Here is a 15,557-nt window from a genome sequence, read left to right as displayed (position 1 = left end):
ATGGGGGAATGCAGCGGACCCTCCCTCCCACTTATATGGAGGGGGGGGCGAGAATGATTAGAAAACAGTCTGATGGAGGCAGACAAAGGGAGGACACCGTGTGGAAGGAACAAGGGGTTAAAAAAAGAAACTGAGACTGAGTGAAGATACAAACGCCGAGTTGAAGGACGTAGAAGCCCTGTGAGGTGCAGTGAGAGGAGGCAACAGGGATGGAGCTGGAGATGAAGAGATGAGGTTGTTTTATTGTTTCCAGCTGGGCTGGGGTGTGGTCACCATTGGCCCGGGGACCTGAAGTGTACAGTTCTGCTCTGAGTCCTCCCTCACAGTCTTCACTCCGTCTGCCAAGTGTTTTCCCGTGTGCGTTGTTTAGTTTCTGGACGTGGCTCAGCACGTGTCAGACCTAATGCTGATTTAATTTACTGTAGCCGTATTAGTATTTATTAGTATTGTTAGTATTAGTATTATTAAATGTAAAAATTTACACAGAGGTCGTGAACCTCAGGTCTGGCTGTAAAATAAATACAAACACCAACCAGCATCTATGACCGTGCACTTTGATGCTTTGTTGAAATCTTTTCTTTTAAAAGAATCAATACAGGATTCATGGCTGTAAATTGAATTTGACACTTTCTCAATTTGTTCACTTGTTTGCTGTGACAACCAGCAGTTTTTTTTTTGGTTTTTTTTGGCACATTTATCGTCTGTTGTGGGTCAGCTGAGGTAAAAGTGACTGGGTTTCTCTTTGTGGGTTCACATGTATCCACACTGGATAGATATCCGTTGCTGTCAAGTGGTGTTTTGTTTCCTGTCTGGTAGAAAAGGAATTATCTGTCAGTGTCATAAACAGCAAGGTTTGTGTATCTGACTTTCAGAGAATGCAAAAAAAAAACGTGATTCCCTACATTGGTCTGTTAATTATGAACCAGACGTGATTCCGTACATTGGTCTGTTAATTATGAACCAGACGTTGTCGTGAAGAGACCGACCAAATCTGCTGGTAGATCGGTAGAGCATACACTAGACTAAAGGTCTACCATTAGGGTTGTTCTGACACACTGACCTCAATAGAGCATACACTAAACAAAAGGTACCCTACCGTTAGGGTTGTTCTGACACACTGACCTCAGTCTGTGTGAAGCCTGGATTTTTCTAGCTTGAAAGCAAAACTAGAATTCACCCAAAGTGTCTCTTCATCGACAGCCACAGCGTCTGTGACAAGGCAATCGAGGAAAGAGGAAGAAGCTGAAACCGATTTATCTCCTATACAAATAAGTAATAAAGTTGAAAAAGCAGCACAAGTTTTCAGAGCGGCCTTTTGTCCAAACAGTTACGGGAAGACAACACAAAGCCAGATGGACTGTGAAAAACCTCCATTAATGACTTCAACATGGCTTAAATTAGCTTTTCTTAGATAAAGACGTTTGAACGTGTGGGTTCAATTACATAAACTTGATGCAACTGCTAAAGCAATTGTCCTGTCAGACAGCGCAATGTCCAGCCTTTGTCTCTCATGTCCTCTGTGGGATTTGTTTTGTGTATTTTCTTTTTTTTCACATGTGTGAAAGGTGATGAAAGTGTCGCTGACATGCACGTAACCACAGCTCTTATAAAAAACGCTGCTTTGAAACCATAGTATGTAAGACCTCACCGCACGATCCTCCCCTGGCAGCCTGTTGGTGCGGTCCTGGGTCATGTGGTTTATGCTTCTCTCTTATTGCTTCATTATTCAATTAAGTAGTAAAACACATGTTGAAGTTAACGTCGACCGCACCGAGGGTCCCCTGATGAGGCCAGAGCAGTAAAGATCAACCCGTGTCTCTCGTATCATGCTTCATCAGGAGAGGCAAGAGTCTGTGGCTGGTTTTAAATCGCTGGTGGATGGTGGAGCGTGATGCTGCCTGTCATGTGCAATGATGGTGTGGCTACAGAGTCTAAGGTAGACAGGTTTGGAGCAGCAGACCCAGAAGGAAAGGAAAATGAACTAAAGGAGGTGGTTTGGTTTCTACTTGTTGCGCCTACAGTAAAGGTGGATTCCTGTGATTTTTTTTGGATGAGTCTTTGACTCTGGTCTTTGCAAAACGGCCCAGCAATGCCCCCTACAGGCCCACTAAAATTTGAAGGAAAAATGTGTTGATTAATAAGAATTTAAATGTCTCTTGAAGCTCCACCGTGTCGACCATGTTGCATTTTCTGGTCATTTGTATTGGACAGATTTTTAAGACAGTGGGGTATGTATATATTCTTAATGTTAAATATAAATGAGTTTTAAAAAAACAATATTTATACATTCATATTTATTGTAATTTAAACCAGCAACAATGACAGAAAAAAATGAAACATGAAATTTAGAGTATATCACCACCTACTGGCAACATGAAATATCTGGCCAAAATAAACAGCCAATTCTTGAGCTTGAGGCTCGGGAAAACAGCCCCCATTTAGTACCCATTCACATACATCACAGTGATAAACAAACTAATTTGACTCCCATCCTTCACATGGAGGTGCCGCAGCTCGTTCGGTGCTGCCTGGATTGTTAGTGTTTGTGTTGAGACTAATGGGGTTAGTAAACAAAAGGGCTGTGAGTCAGTGTTAGCGATGCTAACCTAGCCATGCAGCCTTTCCATCATTCTTGATGGGCACATTTATCAACTCAGCTCAGGGAGTTTTCTCATCTGATTTGATTCATTTCTACTGACTGACTGCATGCACACATGACAAACTAGACAATTTAATTTATTCATCAGCATACCACCAATCACATACACAACGCAAAAATCCCCACCCTCTCAGGCTGACACACTAATTCCGGGCCTTTCTACAGTCTCAACATTCCGTTGGCCACATCTCACCGAAGGCTACAACTGCTTTTAATCAGCTGGGTCACGAGGCGCAACAGATGGGCCTCAGTGTTGGGTGGGACTGCCATGGACGTGGTTAAGGAGGACAGGGATGGAGGGTGTGGGGGCTTGAGCTTGTAATAGTCAACATATTTGTGCCCCCTTCTTCTCCCCTACATCCCCTCCCTCCCTTTTCCATCTTGCGTCATCCTCCTCTGAGACCCTTGCTGGACAGATATTGCTGCACTGGCTCATGCTGTATTCAAAATACAGCCAGTGCAGTTCCCACTTTTCCAGGGTTTTTACTAGCTAAAATTTTCCATAAACGGACTACATGCTCAGAGTGAGTGTTTTTGAAAGGAGCACTGTGTGCTTTTGGACAGTACCGCTGCAGGATGTTCTCTTTTATGAGGCTTGAGGAAAGACGTAGAGTAGAATCTTTAGCCTGTCACATGACTGCAACATTGTTGAGTTCACCGAGTTCAAGAGTTGGATACAGAGATGTGGACAGTACAGTAAAATATGTACAGAATGTGCATGGAATCTCACAGTTAGGACGTCTGTGTCTGTGCAGAGTAGACATGGGAACACCGTACCGTGGTGTTATAGAACATGTGAACAGAAACCAGCAGCACCATCGATCCCAGTTGGGCTTTGGTTTCATCATCCAGTGTTGCCCAGGTTCACACTATTAAAGTAGAATCAATGTTTCACCACCTGTTGTCATAAGTCTGTTCTTCCTTTCTCCTTCTGGACTTACCTCCACACACTTTACTAAATAGTTTCTTTTCAAGAGTTCCTCTGTGTAGCTTGATTGTTAATTCTACTCTTTGCTTTGGATAAAAGTTGGGGGTTAACTAAATTGTTTCTTTTCAAGAGTTCCCCCTGTGTAGCTTGATTGTTAATTCTATTCTTTGCTTTGGATAAAAGTTGGGGGTTGAAATCCTGTTAGTGTACTGCTGTAGCTGATACATTGGATCAAGGCACTATTTAGCAAAGCCTCGCCTTATGTCTCTGTAGTGACCTTTGCCCACAGCATTAGTAACATTGTGTATCTGATGTGTCACGTGAAACTGTTCAAAAATCTTTTTTTTAGTTTAAAGTGACAGTCGTAGCAGATCAACCTAAACTATGATTATGATCTTTTTATGATTAAACCTTCCTCTAAATGTTACTCTGACTGAGTGTTAACTCTTCAAACCTGCTTTCTTTTTCCAAGCTGATTATTGACGTTTGATTTGACACACATGGACTGCTGCGGAGGCCTCGGGCTGCAGGGCAGGGATATCGTGTGACCTGCCGTGGATGACCGGTACAGTCAATGGGATTGACAGAGTGAGGTTTGCTTAGATTAACAGTTAACGCCGTCTATAGAAGGAGGATTAGAGAGCTTTCACCTGTGGCGTAAACACTGGCTGAACTTTCATGGTGGGTAGAGCCGTCTTTGACTGGCTGCAGTGGTGCAGTAGGACTGATGACTGTAGTGGAGAAAGTACCGTGGACTACCACTGTGGGAAGGTCAAGCTGAAGGTGATTCTTCTTTTTCAGGTGCTGTTTGCAACTGCACATGTTTAGTCTTTCTAATCATATGTTTGCATTTTCATCCACATAGTTGTTTCTTGGTTGTTCTTCCTGCTTTTGTGCCTTCTCTTCAGAGCTGCATCCTGCTGTCGGTGCCACCTGTCAGTTGAATGGCTGCTTAAGTTCTCATACAGTTGATTAAACGACTGTTGGACTAACCCGACAGCTTTGCTCTCTGCCATCACTTCCTTTCTCCTAACTCATGATTCAGACAGGTTGAGAGCAGGAAGCTCTTTACTGTCACCTAATACGGCTTTTTATGGGAGGATACGTACACGGCTACAAATCATAAAACCTCTGTTTCTTTGATGTACAGGGTTTACCTGATGAGTCCTGACAGTTGCAGAAAGCCAGGCATCGTATAAAAAACACATTTGTGGTTGGAATCTGGTCTGGATTTATGACATTTTTCCCCAAATAGTAGCTGAAATATTGCGAGCAGACGTGGAGGAAACTACCAGCCTTGTCTGGGCCGATGTAACATCATACGGAGAGGCAGCAGCATCGACTCCTCATGTCTCCATTAGGCGTCCAATCTGGTGCCTTCCACATGTAAACTCTGACCTTACACGTCCGTTTGATTTCATGTACTTCAACCAGCCCCTGTCTCTGTGTTCATGTTTGACTCCATGGTCAGAGTATTCTTTGTTGATGGTAGAAAACGTCCACTCTCCCAGCAAAAGATTAGAAACCAGTTTAAGGGGTTGGTCATTTGCACTGGCTGATCTCTCTCACACACACACACTTCTGTCCTCTCTCCCACCCACTGGTGAACCAGTGCGATTCAATGGAGTTTGCTGGAGGAGCCATCTGCTCCTCAATCTGGACTTGCAGTGTCACCAGCAGCCTTTTCTTTACTACTTACTTCCACATGGAATCACACATGTGCCACATCTCAGCACGAACAAAGGCTGAGTCACATCCGCCCGCACTTTTTTTTTACACAAAGAAAATAAATAAGTGCAATTAAGTGTGTTTTTTTCCGGCACTTGGATCCAGTTATTTATTTATATTGGTTATTTAACATTGATCTCGGTGATGAACTCGTAACTTACCTTTCATTTCTGCCTTTTTCCCTTCTTTTAGGGGTCTAAAAATTCACAAAATAACACAACTATTTCTTCAACTGAATTCATTGTTAATTGATTTGAAGAAAAGGCTCAACAGTGCCCTCTCTGGCCAACCCTAAAGGTCTGAGGTCAGTATATTGTAAAGCAAAAAGTGCAACAATAGGTTTCTCACCTGTCACTCAGAAAGTTTCTGGTTCAAATCCTCTCTGACTTTTTGGAAAGGTTTGCATCAGGAAGGACGTCTGTCTTAAAAGATACGCAATATCACTAGGTCACCACTAGGCAAGGAAAAATAACAGAATATCATCGAGTTATATAATGTTGTTGGTGCAAACGTTTCTTTGATTTTTCTTGTTTATTTTGGAATAAGTGAATGTAATGATTTTGGAAAGAGTCCGAAGACTAAAACGTTTGATGATGGCGAAGAATTCCCAAGGTGGAGCGTCTTTGTAGATCCAATCCATGCCATGACTGTCTGTTTTAATGCAATCAGCTCTTTCTGTAGGGTTTTTGGACCGCTGACAGTAACCCAAGTGGTCTTAACTGTGATTAATAAAACATCTGTCTGCATTTTAGTGACAAACAAGACAAGCTGTACTTTGGAGCAGCCGCTTTGTTTTGACGCACTAGCAATTAAGAGAAGGGTTGTGATGGTAAACACAAGAACGCACGTTTGTCAGATCGTTCCCTGAAAGTGTTACTCATCAGCAACATGGACTAATTTACCCTAATTAAATAAAGTACAAGCGGGCAAACAGCAAGAGCACTGACTTGTCAGCCCTGCGGCCTGGGGTCTAACCCTCCCCCCGAGGATAAACATGTGAGGAAAACATTCCAGTGAAGAATGACTGAGCTGCTCCACAGTGTGATACTTGGAGAGGCTAAATAGTCTTTTTATTCTGCTCATCTGGCCCGGCTCTTCATTATATAACTGGGTTTTGTTGGACAAGCTCGGAGAATAAAGAACGGACCGGGCCGAGGACCGGTGTAGCAGCCGGGAACAAAGATGCATCTTGGGTAAACTATCTCATTAACGAAAACGAGAACTTCATCCAGTCTGACATCAGCGTGAAAGGCTTTTCTTTCATGAGTTTACACAGTTTACTTTACAACATGTAGCTGGTGACGACGTTAACGACACAGATTCCAGAGCTGTTCCTCACCGAGTGACGAGTCAAAGGGAACATTCTTCTTCTCTCCTCAAATGCCCTGTCATCTTTTAAACCCCATGCTCGTCTGTTTGTCAGCACCACGTCATGTGAACACTGTTGAGACACAGTCCTGGCTAATGTCCGTGACAATTTTTAGGCTGTGACAGACTTTTTTTTTCTCTTCAGTCCATCACCTCCAGGGATTTCTGATTCAGTCTGTGTTTCCTTATTTCACCCCATGTCTGCGACCCTGTCTGATTCATTAAACTTTCCTTGGAATTAGCACATTCGCTGTCAGTGTTAGTCAAGCCGGATCAGCCTCACAGAGGTTGTCAGTGTATGGATAACATGATGATAACACTGAGAAATGTATTGAAAGTAACTCTTGATTTGTTCCACAAGCCACTGCTGAGACACAGTGTTGACTAAAATCAAATGTCAAGAGATAATTAGCATGTTTTTTCTTTTTACAGTCAGGTGATATGAAGCTGTTTGCGCCAAGTTGAAACAGTGGGAATGAAACTTTAGTGCCGCACGTCTTCTCCATTCCCAGCCGCTCACATCATGCCTTTATCACTGTCTTTGTTCCCACCCATACAGCTGAGCGGACGTCCAACAGCAGTTCAGACGTGATGTTAAAAAAAATAACCGTGATTACAGCTGAGCTAATCCACAGGGTTACGTGGGCTGTAATTCAAACCCGAGTCTTTTGCTGCCAAATGCACCGAGGAACGCCTCACTCTGCAGAAGCTGAGTGGCGTGTCGTATCATCCCGACGCCTTTGGATCTGAAGTAATGCTGCGTGATCGCTCTCTGTTGTTGAGGCTTCGCTCACTTCATCTCTGATGGTTTTTAAAGGGATTTCCTGTCACGCTCACCTCACGTATTTGTGGAGTGGGATGCGTACGTAGAGAAGATGCAAATTTCACGAGTCAGTTTTGGAGCGTAGGTGTGTGTGTGTGGGTCAGTGTGTAAACTGATGAAGGTGTCAGTGACTAAACTCTGAGGTCTGTTCACAAATTTTGGCACCAGACGCCAGGAGAAGTGAGGAATGGGGTGGACGCACCCTTTGGCAAACAAGTGTGTGGTGAATAGAAATGAATGACGGCAGATCTACAGTCATATACTGTGTGTGATCCACCGCAGTAGAAGACCGGTGGTTTGATTTCCATGGACCATCATTCCTCTTTAGTCAGTCACTAAAGGTGTTCCTGTTCTGTTCACCCGTGTCAGTTCTCTGTGTTTGTTTTTCTAGATCATAACAGTAGCGTTTATTACAGCTTTAGTGTCGCCCCAAGCTGTGTGTGTGTGTGTGTGTGTGAAGGGCTAACCCCTCAATCTCGTCAATGCCGGCTCCAGTGCAGAATGCCTCAATTTTTTTTAACCAATACCAGATCTTTTCTCTTTCAGAATCTGTCACAGTCCAGCTTTAAAAATAGTGCATTGAACTTTTTTAGTGATGTTGTCATTAATTTATCATCTTGTAATCATTTTTATTAGTGTGTAATTACCACCACCGTGTTATTACTGGCCCAGGGAATTTTCCAGAATTCATCTCCATCTCCTGCCACTCAATCCTTCTCAAGGTCAGCAGTCGTCAGGTGAGGTCAGGGCTGTTCTTGAGACTATCCAGATTTCCAAATCCCCAACCCTCATGTTTTTGGGATGTGGGAGGAAAACTGGAGTCCCTGAAGAAAACATGCAAAGAACTGCCACCCGGTGGCCCTGAACTGTTACTGAATGTCTTAGATACTTTTCAAAAGTGATATTAATATTTTTTATATAACTAAATGTAATAGTGGAGAAGAGATGAATTGTCAAATGGTTGTCATTGCTTTTGGCTAAATTTGTTGATGACTTAAACTAAACTGCCTAAAACTGCAATCAGAGATTCACAGATGACCCAACGTTTCAGTTGTTCTGCAGAGCTGAGCCGTAAAACTTTATTATGTGGCACGGCTCTATAATAATCACAGTCAAGAGAATAGCAGCTGCTGTTGTGACCACAGTCCTGAGCAGCATCCTGTGACTTCAGCACATGGCGGCCACACAGCCACTGCACGTGAGTGAGGTCAACATTAGCCCTCCAGACGCGACAGACGTGGTTTCTGTCATCTTGAATATTTCATATTCCAGCATTGCGGCGAAGACTATATTTAGAGTTTTTAAAAAGCTTCCCGGACGTTTGCGAATTTTTTAATGGCACTTGTGAATATTTCACCAGTCGACAAGAATAACATGACCAGAAATATTCAGGGATTTCTGTGAACTCTTGGGCCTCCACTTTCCATTTGACTTTGTTGTTAGCAACTTATCAGACGCTGTTGTGGACACATCTAGCTGCATTGGATTTAAAGGATAGACTCTGTCATTCCTCTATTGAAAACATAAATAATACAAAATATGGAAGAATGGCGGGAAATTTGTGAGACAGGTATTTAGTACCAGTGTAAGACGTGATAATTATTCTTTCATGCTTTAGAAGCTGGAAACGCCCTGTAAAAGTCCTGGAAATGATTTTCATGGAAAGAGTTGGAACTCTGGGTAAAGAAAGTGTGGTCCAAGTTTAAAGGTATCCTATTAAAGGCAGTTAAACCTGACCACATCATTATGGTTGTTTTTTTTTTAATGTGTACACAGAGTCAGAGGTCAGACTTCACACGTCAGCACCAGGTTTAAAAACCCTGGTTTACAACGTGTCTCTCACTCACATCTGCTTTGATTCATTTGTTTTACTCTTTTTTTTTAATAATGAATCGTTCCTCTCTCTCTCTCTCTCTCCCCCACCATGTGTGTTGTCACCCATCACACTGTAAATATGCATCCACCAGGCATGCGTCTGGAATGAGTGGGCCCTCCGCCCTCGGTCTTCGTCTGGGTCTAAAGCAGACCGACCTCAAACCTCAGCCCAGGGAATTCCAGGATCGGCTTACACCACTGCTATATGGGCTCTTTATGAAAAACACAGCAGTTATGCTAACGGTACTGTCATGGCTGCTTAAAGGAACCTTTCAGGCGGCTGGAGAACGCTGAGTGACTTAGTGTGCATTCAGCGTGGATAGGTTAGATGAAGAGGCCCGTTCTCTGGGCTCCTCCAACTGCACTGAGTGAATCAGGTGTTTGTGCACGTGTCTCATTAATGTCCAGACATGTAGTGTTAAGCTGGGTCCTGGTTGAGATATAGGTGTGTTATAATGTGAACTCTGCCTATAGATATATGTTGACCAGAATCAACAGAGCCAAGGAAAGTGTATTTACACCTGTCCTGCAACACTGTCGTAAAAAAGCTCGTCCTTACGCAGAAGCCAGGGTGATAAAGCCAGGTCAGATGTTTCATGTTGACCTGTGGAGGTCAACCTCACGACACCCTGTCACTGTGTCCGCAGTAGAATTGTGTCTTCATCAGGGTTTCCTCCTATTCTGAGGCTCCTTTTTATCTTCACCTCTCCATTAACACGAGGCGTCTCCCTGAGGAGGAACCGCTATCTGACACAAGCAATTATCTCACATCTATAGAGTGTGTGTGTGTGTGTGTGTGTGTGTGTGTGTGTGTGTTTGTTTGTTAGACCTTCCATCAGAAACACATTTGTCCTTTTTCTCCACCTACTGAAGAGCAGCTGTTGAGAAATGAAAGAGTCGTCCGCTGAATGTGTGATTGGCACAGGCGTTTGTCCCAGGGTGTCCAGGGACCTCTGGGGACAATTGTCCAAATCAAGCAGACCTCCTTCACTGGGGAGCCTGCTAATACACAGGGCTCATACAGCCCACACCCCCACCTCTCTGCCCCTTTCTTACCTTTGGGCTCTGGGCTTTTGTCTCTGTTAGTACGTATTTTTGGGACATCCGTCCAATCCGTATCTGTATTTTTTGCAGGAGCAGCAGCTTGAAGGAAATCCCCTGAGTGTTTTTTTTTCTCTCCAGGGCATTTGGAGCTGTAAGGATTTTCTACTGTGGTTGTCCCTGTGACAAAATGTCAATTTGATTGGTTGTTTTTGCCGGTGAAACAGCAGTGATCCTAAAAGTGCCCTCGGTGTTCGTTGTCACAGAGTTCACCGAGGTTCAGTTCATCACACTGTAGCTGTGTTTGATTAGAAAACAGGTGTCAACGTTCCTCTCACGACGTTTAAGAGAAGGTGACATTTAATGTTAAAAAAACACTTTGTGGTTCTTATGAACTTTGACTACTACTACTACTAACTACTATTATTTTTATTTTTAAAGTTTAACGTCAAGTTGGACAAAATTCTTTGAAGAACAGAATTTAAATTATTTTTTTTGTTTAAAATTAGTTACACCTATTTGAGAAAGAGTTTTTTTTTTTTTTCAAGCTGCTGCTGCTTTGTTTTCTCTTCAACCTGCCCAGAAGCGAAGGTCTAGCGTCCAGGCTCTCTCAGGATTTGCACAAACTGTTTATATAATTCCCAATTGGAATCAGCTTCCTGCACTTACCGACTTTATTTTTCTCCTTCTGCTCTCTCAGTTTCTTCCCTTCCCTGAAGGAATGAATTTGTACACCCAGAGTACACCCCTGCCCACTTCCTTATTCCTCATGTACTGCAGGAGGAGAGTGCTGCAAAATTACATTACAAACTCCCACTTACAATATCTGTGTCTCTGCCATCTACGCCTAGAAACAGGATCCACCTGCTCCAATATCAGCCTGATCAGCCTTCAGCAGACTGACACCCCTCTAACGCCCTAAGATGGTTGGGTCAGTAACCCTCGGTGCCCCCTGAGTGTGGTGTGAAGAAAGGCTTTATATATTGTGCAGTGTTGTGGGTGCAGAGTTGGAGCAGTCTGTTCCCCGGGCCTCATTAGCCGGCCCTTTGTTACAGTAAGCCATACCTCGCGGAGCCCAGATGCAGCACGTCCAGATTAGATCTTGCACCCACCAGGAGTTCTGAAAAGCCTGCCTGAAAACTCGAGGCTAATCCCCCCGGCAGGACGTACTCCACTCTTCTGGCTCTTTGTGCCACACACATTCACAGCTGCAGATACATAAAGTTAGTCTCACACATTCAGAGGCTTCACAATTCCTTATTGTCATTTCCATGTGCCTGACAGGGCCATGGCTCTTTAATCTCCGTCTACAGATCCTGTCAGTCACTCACTGGCCGACTGCTGAGGTTTTTCTTTTTTTTTTTTCCTCTTTTTCTCCTTTGTCACACAAATCAGAGAATTGGAATGGATTTAGATAAACAGGCATCAAGAAACAACTTGCTTTTTATCGTCGACCTTTCTTGTAAACATATGAAACATGTTTCACAATTTGACTCCACAAACTACACTATTTTTGGTTTTAGCCGCAAGACTCACGAGTGGCCTTAAAAGACCCACAGCAGCAGTCCGTAAATAGCTCGTCAGTTTCAACATCCTTGTGTTCTGTTTGACCACAGTCTTGATCTGGATTTAGTCCTTGGACCTTCACTGGATGTTGTGTGAAGCCACAGAGTCGTTTGTGGGTTCATCAACAGAGGGGCTCCAAGACCACACTGCACAGTACGGCAGCCGAGGAGAGTGGCTCAACAACAACAGGAGGAGGTGTAACGAGGACCTCCTAAACATCCACACCACTTCTGCTTGTCCGTTTATTTTGGTGCCACCTACTGCTTGAATTTCACAAACCTTTGTGGCCACACTTGACTGGTTTGTCCCACGTCTAATTGTTGACGGACTCTCAATTAACACCTCGGTGTCGTCCCATAAAGACATTTAACGGTGCCCATTTTTTGTCCATCATAACGTTTATTCACCATTTAGTTTAAAATATGAATTATTACACTTTTACACCTAAAACTTACAGGATTTAATCTTACTATTTGCGTTTCCCCAATACCTAAGATATAATGGATGTACAAGCAGAGCTTGGAGAGCCCTATGTTGGATCACACACTATCCAGAGTCTCTGCAGTGACCATGGGACACAGTAGTACAGACCATGTCCTGGTTTCAAACCCCAAACCACCTTGACACTTTTTTCGGGCCTCTTGTATACAAACTCCATAATGTGTAAACAGACCAAAACACTGGAGTCACATGAGCAGAGCAACACTTGAGGCAAAGGCTGGGCAACATTGTTGTGGTCTAATTTGTTTCCTAGGCAGCGGAATAATATTTCTGCTGTTTGGCCCTTTTTTTGGATGCAGTTATTTCTGCTTGGAACTAAATCCTCTTCCTAGAAACCAGAAATTCCATTCACTTTTTTTTTCTGCCTCTTATCACGTGTAGATAATTTTAAAGACACCCATGTTGCACTGTACGCCCTGAGGTTTAATGCTTTGTAGAAAATGTTAAATGCAATTAAGACATGTCTTTGGATTCCAGTGCGGTCCACTAATCCTTGTTTTGGATTTCACTTGTTTCAAGCGTCTGAATTGAGCCTTGGTTTAGCCAGGTCTATTTCTGTTGTCTTTTCCGTACAGAATTCCACATGCTATATTGAGTCAAGTGAATGTGGTAACAAGATGCTCATAACCAAACCTTGAGAGGGAACATTCCACTACTGGGTTCCTGATGTTGTTTTGATGGTCGCTGCTTTCTCTCGGCTGTCAAATATCTCTCAGAATGAAAATAGACTGATGTTTGCGTTCACGCCGTTTCACACACCGCGGTCGCAGCTCAGTCTCATACATTAGCTGTTATTGGAAATGGGCCCCGGAACATGATCACAAGGCAAACTGTCAGTCTAATAACACTCTCCTCAGATGTACAGTAGGAAGGCGTTAAAAATGAAAGAAAAAAAGACCAGCATCACTGAGTTCTGATGTTGCTGTTGCTGCAGCAGAGGGAGAGCCTTGGAAATAAATAATAAAAACATGATTTAATATTAAATGGCTGTTTTGGTCTGCGTCGAGTCCGTCCTGTTCCCAAACATCTTCTGCTGCTCCCTAAAATAAAAGTGGTTGCCAGGCCTTCTGTTTATCTGGACGGTTGAGGAGGCGTTCCTTGTGTACACGGTGAGCCTCTTACGTAACGCTGTGAAGTAAGACTGCAAAGTGTGGAAGTGGTTGAGTGTGATTTTTTTGAAGGAATGTTAAGGTAGTAATTTGGGAGGTTGTGGAGTCGTCGTTGTCGTCCGCACGTCATCATTTCAGGTACTTTCCTCTCAGCGTCCAGCTTTGTAGCTGAAGTCAGGGTTGAGTTTGGTCGTGGACACGGTGAGGTCTTCTTCTAGAGTCATCCCTCATGAGAAACACGGAGCGTCATGAGAGTTCCTGGTGTTCTTGGCTAAACACTGAATCATTTGATTTGATTAAAATACTGCTGCTGTTATTTGTCAACTCGATGGCATCAAGTTGTCTACAACCATTGTCTGCACTGTGCTGTTTTGTGTGATCGAAAAATAATTGCGTGAATTACAGCTGTGTGTATGTTATGGTTGCTGTGCTCCTGTCAAAGGAGAACCTGGAAAACTAACCAGCATCTTTGGTCTGTGGCCAGATCCAACGTTGGAGTTGGGACTGGAAAAAAGCTGTAACGCTGTCCTGTCATTTCTCGTTCTGATAGGTTCTAATCAACCAGAAATTGCTCCTTAGCGCGAACACAAACTTCTATAAACACTGATTTTCTGTCATCAACCAAACCCTGTAGGTCACACTGGGACGGACATTTCTCTTTGTTGTAGACTTTTCTTTTTTTGTTTTAGCATCTTTATTCTTGTCTTCTCTTTGTTGTAGACTTTTGAGAGACATTTCTTTTTTGTTTTAGCATCTTTATTCTTGTATGTATGTAGTTTCCACTTTAGGCAAGTATTATTATTATAAATATTCTAAGAATTTCTACTTGATCTGTCCCACCAGGTCACTCTGGTTTATCTACATTAACCTCCCTTCACGTCTGTCCCTCTGGGTGAGAACAGACTTCTGCTACATGTTGACTGTAAAAAAAATCTTTGACTTTAAACCCTTTGTCTTGTCTTCTCTCATCTTGTGTCATAATTATTGATGAACCCAGACGGGACTCACTGTTGGTGTGCAAAGACTTGTAAAGGCTGTCAGAGCAAAAGAAACGAGTATGAAGGAGATGAAGGAGATGAAGGAGACAGCTGTGGAAGGGAATTCACTCCAGGGCGCCTCGTCTCTGTGTGTGTCTGTGTGTGTGTGTGAGTGCGTACATACTTTAGAGGGAGGTTTGTGTGTGGAGTGGGTGGGTGCATCACTCGCTCGGACTGAGTTTCTCTGTAGCGCACTCCGCCACTGTGCTCTCCTCATCTGAGTGGAAACATCATGTGTCTGTGGGACGCCCAGAGGAACAGCCTCGCTTCTCCACACTCAGACCGGACCAGGTCGGAGGATTCAGAATGAATTTGACCAAAAGCTCGGAGTAGACTCTCCTGAAGTCAGGAAGACGCGGGGCTATCGAGGATTCTTCACAACCCCTCGGTCTTGGCTATGCCATGCTGACCCAGAGTAACGGGGTTCCCCCGGGCTGTAAGTCTGTGTCTCTGAAGGATCGCCCCGACCTACAGGATGTGGATGTGAACACTGTGGGCTGCTGCTCCCTCTCTTCTTCCTCGCCCTCGTCTGGTTGTCCCTGGGCTCGGCTGGCCGGAGTGGACGGTTGCCTGTCAGAGCCCTACTGTCTTTGGTTCCAACTGTTGGCCAAAGCATACTGGGGGGAAGTGGAACTGGGTCTCACCACCTCAAACCGCAGTGTGTCTTGGGCTCGGCTACGGGAAGCATCCAAGAAGAACTGCATCCGATCTCGGGTAAGAATGGACAGATGATGTATTTCTGAAGGCATCCTTTCCTTTACTCCTCCTCGTGACTGCAACAACAAACAGGAGATTTTCGAGGAATTCAGTTTTTTTTTTTTTTTTTGTCAAATTAGGCATCTAGGGACTGTTAGTGTTATAGGTTTACATAGGAAGAGGCAGCGAAGCTGACGGTGATGCCATCGCAGGAATTTAGTGTGCG

The 15,557-nt window shown here is 43.8% G+C and overlaps 1 protein-coding gene across 4 annotated transcripts in view; it reads left to right on the top strand.

The window, feature by feature from the left end:
* Window positions 1-15,557, top strand: part of arhgap21a (Rho GTPase activating protein 21a) — a 62,862-nt gene that overhangs the window by 13,346 nt on the left and 33,959 nt on the right. Inside the window, exon 1 of one of the 4 annotated variants that reach the window (XM_017031634.2) lies at window positions 14,323-15,349. The exons of 2 other annotated variants lie outside the window; for them this stretch is intronic. In XM_017031634.2, the coding sequence (XP_016887123.1) occupies window positions 15,038-15,349 (312 nt within the window). In that variant the 5' untranslated portion in view covers window positions 14,323-15,037. Of the gene's footprint in view, window positions 1-14,322; window positions 15,350-15,557 lie in introns of those variants that run through there. One more of the 4 variants, XM_008308072.3, reaches the window with a different exon arrangement.

This window comes from Cynoglossus semilaevis, chromosome 3, assembly GCF_000523025.1.
Source record: "Cynoglossus semilaevis isolate Cse_v1.0 chromosome 3, Cse_v1.0, whole genome shotgun sequence".
Classification (NCBI taxonomy): Eukaryota; Metazoa; Chordata; class Actinopteri; order Pleuronectiformes; family Cynoglossidae; genus Cynoglossus; species Cynoglossus semilaevis.
Note: the sequence above shows the minus strand (reverse complement) of the source record. Positions and strands in the feature narration are given on the sequence as shown.